The sequence below is a fragment of the Pteropus vampyrus genome, unplaced genomic scaffold (assembly GCF_000151845.1).
Source record: "Pteropus vampyrus isolate Shadow unplaced genomic scaffold, Pvam_2.0 Scaffold561, whole genome shotgun sequence".
Lineage (NCBI taxonomy): Eukaryota > Metazoa > Chordata > Mammalia > Chiroptera > Pteropodidae > Pteropus > Pteropus vampyrus.
Genome location: NW_011889342.1, coordinates 244,595 through 250,594, shown reverse-complemented (window position 1 = coordinate 250,594; position 6,000 = coordinate 244,595). Strand labels below are relative to the sequence as shown.

At 54.2% G+C, this 6,000-nt stretch overlaps 1 protein-coding gene across 2 annotated transcripts; it reads right to left on the bottom strand.

The window, feature by feature from the left end:
* Window positions 1–275: 275 nt before the first annotated feature.
* EPHX3 (epoxide hydrolase 3) lies at window positions 276–5,059 on the bottom strand. 2 transcript variants are annotated; one of them, XM_023525426.1, is made up of 8 exons: window positions 4,465–5,059; window positions 3,314–3,680; window positions 3,059–3,144; window positions 2,533–2,690; window positions 2,310–2,438; window positions 1,283–1,386; window positions 1,055–1,191; window positions 276–957 (listed from the first exon to the last, which is right to left on the bottom strand). In XM_023525426.1, exons 1-8 carry the CDS (start codon window positions 4,761–4,763, stop codon window positions 732–734), a joined length of 1,506 nt encoding a protein of 501 aa, XP_023381194.1. In that variant the 5' UTR covers window positions 4,764–5,059; the 3' UTR covers window positions 276–731. The 2 variants fall into 2 exon arrangements, with proteins under 2 accessions (XP_023381194.1, XP_011382413.1); XM_011384111.2 differs by having other exon boundaries at window positions 3,314–3,822; window positions 4,465–4,514.
* Between the last annotated feature and the right edge of the window lie 941 nt (window positions 5,060–6,000).

Below are 6,000 nucleotides of genomic sequence, written 5' to 3'. Positions count from 1 at the left end.
TTTTCCTATGGATCTGAGACAGGATCCCAGGGATCTTTCCCAGGCTACTGTGACAGAACTTGACCTTACAAGGCCTGGAATCACCGCCGGGAGATCATGGGAACGAGCTGCCCAGGGCCTGGCTGGAGAAGGGGCTAGACATCCACCTGCCTGCCCAGGCAGGTCCTCCCTTGATGAGGTGGTCAGGAGCCAGGCAAGGAACACCCTCATCAGCACAATCCAATAGAACTTTTTATGCTGATGCCCTTGAAAGATGGGTAGTGTGACTGAGGAACTGATTTTTTAATCATATTTCATTTTAATTAATTTGAAATTAAATGGAAGTAGTCATATGTGGCTAACGGTAATGTATCGGACAAAGCAACATTTAGCTAAAGACCTAGAACTGGAGGTAGAATCCAGGGACAGAAAAGTCAGAGTTATGGTTTGGAGAGGGGTGGGGGGCAGGGGCAACTTTGTCAAGAAGACTAAGGCCTCAGGGAAGGGATGGATAGGGTACTCAGCATCTAGCTCCACGGAGGTGTCCCTGGTTCCCTGGGATCAAAGTGCTTGCTCACACATACACACGCTCACGCCTGTGTGTGAGCATATGGCTTGGTGTTCCCAAGGATACCCACTGATGCACTTGTATGTGACCTAGGAGTTTCACATCTGTGCACAATCCAAGAGACTACCTGTGTATGTACGCTATGTGGAATCGCAGGTGCATGCAGGCCAGTGAGTGAGGGCCACTAGTCCAGCAAGTCTTGCAAGAAGGCCCACATGTACTCATGCATTTCCTTAGGGTGGCTCTGTGGAATCCAGTGCCCCATATCTGGCAGTATGTGAGCCTCCAGTCGGCCGGGCACAAAGCGGCTGCTGATGGCCCCCACCAGCCCTTGGTCGAAGTAAGTGTCCTTCTCCCCCCACAGCAGCAGGGTGGGAGTGGCCAACTCCTGGGGCTCCAGGGGGAAGTTCCTGTAGCCAAGACAGATAGACAGGCAGAACGATGGCTGCCCCCACCCATTCCCTGCCCTACCAACTCCCCTGAGCTTCCGCCTGGGTCTGGTCTCACCTGAAGATGTTTCGGTAGTAATTGAGAGGCCCAGTGAGGCCACCGGGCTGTGAGAAGTCATAAAGGAAGGCATCGAGTTCACTAGGACTCAAGTGTGGGATACCCCTCTTGCAATGGGTGAGGGTGGTCTTGAGGATCTGGACACACAGCAGGGCTCTGGCTTCAGTGCTCAGTCTACCCAGTTAGAAATTACCCTCCACCCAGCCCTGGGCCTTCACCCTACCGCACCTGGAAGTCGGACATGGACAGCAACTTCTCGGGCAGCCAGGGAAGCTGGAACAGGAACACATAGTTGGAACGGAAGAACTGTCCAATGTGGCGCATTGCATAGTCTGGGGAGAGGGGATAACAGACATGAAGCCTGGGCCTGGAGTGGCCCCACACCCCTGCACTCCCATATGTACCTAGGTCAGGCACACAGAAGTGCCAACACTCAGGCATGCCACCGCTGCCTGCTTGAGTCTGTGAGGACACGTGATGTCTCCCCTCGCCCTGGCATCAGCTTCCCTCCCTGCTGAGTAATCACTGTATCCACAGAATGGGGGGACCTCCGCCTGCACTCACGAGAGCCCCCACAGCCACTGGTGTGCTTCCCCTGCCCAGGCCTGGATGTATTTCCCCTGCTTCATTCAACACATTTATTGAGCACCTACTGTGTGCCACGTCCTATTCTAGACCCTGGAGACCCAGCAATGAATAGGACAGACAAAACTCCCTTGTCCTCAAGGGAGATGACAGTCTAGAGATGGGGACAGACAAGAAACAACAACAAAAAAAGAGATAGAGACAGAGACAGAGAGATAGAGATAGGGATAGAGAACAAGCATACAGCTATGATTACAATGAATTAAAATCAGGTGATGTGATAAACATTGGGTAGCCAGAGATGGCATCTCATGCTATTGTAGTTATTTAGTTACCTATGTCTTCACTGCTAGAAGAAAGCCATTTAACCTCTCAGTTTCCCCTACTGGACCATGGGGATAATAACACTTTCATGAGCCTAGGAGGCCTGTGTAGGTTATTGTTTCAGGCTCCTTGTGAGAGCAATTGTTACCCGTAAGTGCTCAAAAATGTGAGTTACTCCTAAGTGTATTATCAATAATTGTAAATTGGGAGTGCCACTGGGGAAGGGACCCAGGTTCACTGCTGGACCCCCAACCCCTGGAATGTTGACTGGTAGATGGAGAAGTACAGACACAAACACACATCCCTTCACACAGGCCCATCCAGTGTCCCGGCCCCCCTGACACACCTTGGTACACTGACATGGGGGCAGCACTGACCACCACCATCCGCTCGACCAGGGATGGGTAGTAGATGGAGAAATTCCAGGCTAGGAGTGCACCCCAGTCATGGGACACGAGGATGCACTTGGAGTAACCTGGGGGATCAGAGGAACTGGAGTAAGTGAGATACCAGGTAGAGGGCAGTCAGCGGTAGGGGAGGCCATGCCTGGGATAGGAACAGGTCCCCACCCAGGCCCAGGATGACATCCTGGATGTCTGCCATCAGCAGGTCAATAGTGTAACAGTCTACATCCTTTGGTGCATCGGAGGAGCCATATCCACGCAGGTCCACAGCCACCACATGGAAGCGGCTCTGGAACTCCCGGAGCTGGTAGCGCCAGGAGAACCTGTTGGGCAGGCAGAAGAAGGAGAGAGGTTGAGTCAGGGTCTCCAAGCTGCACCTCCGCCCTTTGGTAACCTCACCTTCCTGCTCTAGACTTCCCAGAAAAGAGGCCGGGGAATCCCAGGCCCTAGATGAGGTCATTGCGCCCTGCATCCTGTACAGTGCCAACATCGATCCCTCTTGTCCCATCCCTTAGGTCCTCTGTCCCTGTGTGTCCTCATATAGACCCCTGTCCCAGAGCACCCCATCTGGGCCCTATACCTTTGTGCCTTCAGTATACTCAGCACTCATCCAGCCTCCTGGGTGTTGTGCTGGTCCAAGCTCCACCTCCACCCATCCCTTTGTACTCAGGTCTCAGGGCCTCAGTCATACCAATTTTCAGGGAAGCCGTGCAGAAACAGCATGAGGGGTCCGTTGCCACGTCCAGCGGAGACATAGTGCAGGCGTATGCCGGAGCTCTAGGGAAGGCACCGTCTGAGTCCCGGGGAACCCCTCCTAGGCTTGAATCACTCGGCCTTGTGCCGACCCAGATTTGGTTTCAACCATTTGCTCTCTGCTCAACCCGCTCGGATCCCGCCTCCTAGGCTGCACGACCCTCGCAGCCATGATGGCTCCCCGCACGCTCACCTTGAGGGTCAGGAAGCGGTGTTCGCCCAGAGCGGGGTCGCTCAAGCAGGCGGGTGGGATGCGCCGGGGGCGCCCGCAGCAGCCGCGCCGGGGCCGGCACAGCACGTGCGTGAGCGCGATGCAGCTGTAGACGGCTGCGGCCACCAGCGCCGCCGAGAACACCAGGCTCCACATGAAGGCGCGTAGCAGCTTCAGAGTGAGACGCGACGGCGCCAGTAGCGCTGTCACCACTAGCTCCGGCATGTCGCCGCGTCCCGAGATGACCGTGCTGCCGTCGGGGGTCTGGGCCGCCGGGGGCACGAGCAGCAGTGGCGAGGTGGGTTCCGGGCTGCAGGGCCCACCGCCTTTGGCCTGGGGTCCCTCCGTGCTGTCGGGGATTGCGGAACGCACCGAGAGAAGGGGCAGGCGTCTCAGACCAAAACCGTCACCGCACACGACTTACCTGAGTGTCAGGTAAACACTTGGGCGCGACGGCCACAGGGAGCCAGGCTAGGATGAGGGGGTGGAGCCTGCGAGGACAAGGCTTCGGTAGGTAGGGAGGAGCCTTGGGAAGAAGGGGTACGAGGGGCTAGAAAGGAGGGCGGGGCTTAAGAAAGGGGCGTGGCCTACCTAGTAGTACTCCCGCCGCAGGTGGGTGGGGGTCTAAAGTCTAGAGGGAGATAGAGCCCTAAACCAAGGAAGAGGGGGCGCCCTGGGTAAAACGGGAGGAGCTTGGAGCAAAGGGGTGGGGCATTCAAGGATAGGTGTGGCCTATGAGCCGGAACGGTGGACCCAACTTGGCCCAGGAGCTTTGCAAGGGTGGGCGTGGCTTAGGAGGGTGGGCGGGGGATAAGGCGGAGCCTAGATAAGGCAGGGTGTAACGTTGGGCGAAGGTTCGAGGGCTGGGCCAATGAGCTGGAGGCCGGCCTGGATCCGGGCCAAGGAGACGAGGAGGCGGGGCTACAACCTAAAAGGCGGGTCGAGCAGGCCCGGAAGCGGAAGGAGGGGGACATGCAGCGACACAGCTGGGGTTAGGAGAGTAACGCCGACGATTGTCGCGGCGGCGGCCCGAGGTCTCAAGAGCCCCAGTCGCCGCCTCTCCGGAGCTTCTCGCCCTAGGGCGCGCGACCCTCCCCTCGGCTAGGCTCCGAGAGACCTAGCAGCACCTTCACCTAGTCTTGGTTCCAACGGCGGGTTCTGAGGCCTTGACCCGGTACCGGCCTCCAGTTGGCCTAGCGGTCCCGTTGGCCCGCCCCTGCAGAGCTGTAATTGGACAGCGGCAGTCATTGACGTATAGGCGACAGGTTCCCCCTTGGACCAATCCGCAGGTGTTGAGGCCGGGGCTCCGCCGATGGCGGCCAGTGGTGGCTGGGAGACTAACTCCTAGGAGGACTGGGCAGGTTGAGTCACTGGGGCTGTGGCCGAAAGAGGAAGCCGGGCCGGTCCAGGATAGAAGTTTCTTCCCCCTCATGTTTTGCAACCTTCCCCCAAGATCTTGAAAATTTCATGGTCATCATTTAACCCTTATAACTCTACTAAGTGTAGGTGCTATTATTCACATCACTGTATTACCGACTACGAACCTGTAATTCGGGATCAAGTTATTTGCCCTAAAGTCATACATCTGGCTAAACAGCAATGCAGGATTTACAGAGCAAAGCAGCAACCTTGGACTCTACCTCTCCTTCCACCTGGTGGCCACCAAGGGAATGTTTTTAGTTTGTGCTTGCCTAATTCTTGATTACCAATTTGGGTATTAGCCGTGGACTGGGTCATGTCACCACTACTGGACATGCTGTATCCATCTGTAGTTTTTCTACTGGTTCTTCTAACTTGAAACACTCCACTCATGCACTTTTGTCAGCTCCCACCCTCCTTTTCACCTTTCAGTTAATCTCACCTTTGTATCGTCAATGCTGCTAAACACTGCTGTGCTAGGGCCATAATTAAGCCCATGGGTTGCTACTTAAAGAATAGTGATTATGTAGTTCTGTCTCAGTAAACAATGCACTCAGTCCACTAGCCATCTATGATTACACTGCCTGTTATTGTACAAACGTTTGTTCTCCTTGCACTTATTACCTTTTCTTGCACGATTAGCCTGTGTCATACCTTTGGTTTCTTTTACACTGTATTTTACATCGATTTTTTGACCACTTGATGACCCTGGTATCCCTCCCAAATTCTCTAATCTGGCTGCATGGCTGGTGGGCACCTGGGAACCTCCTATACAACACTGACCCCCTTCCCGCCACACGCCCCAGCTTTACCCTCAAACAAAGACAGCAGTAGTCACAGGACGGTAATTTTATATTCAGTACAAATGTTTATTTTTGCAATGAGAACTGCACAAAAAAAAAAAAAACTTTAGTATATAAGTGAAAAGTCTACGAATTCCCTTCTACAAATGTCTAAAGTGTTTAATACAAGTCTCAGGTTCACTGACATAATTATTGGCCAAGCGATCCGTGCATACAGTACATTGGGGGCTTGTACACACCTCTCACTCTTGTATAGGACTAAGATTTCTAGTACTGTGGGAGGAATTGGGAAATGGCCAGAGAAATTAAATAGTAGATCCGAGTTCTAATTACAACCCAGTTAGAGAAACACCTATGAGGGAGGTGTGAAGAGGGCCATGGCAGAGTTCACTCTTTAGAAGGAAGGTACAGACAAAATCATTTCTCCAGCTAAACAGTCGGACCTGG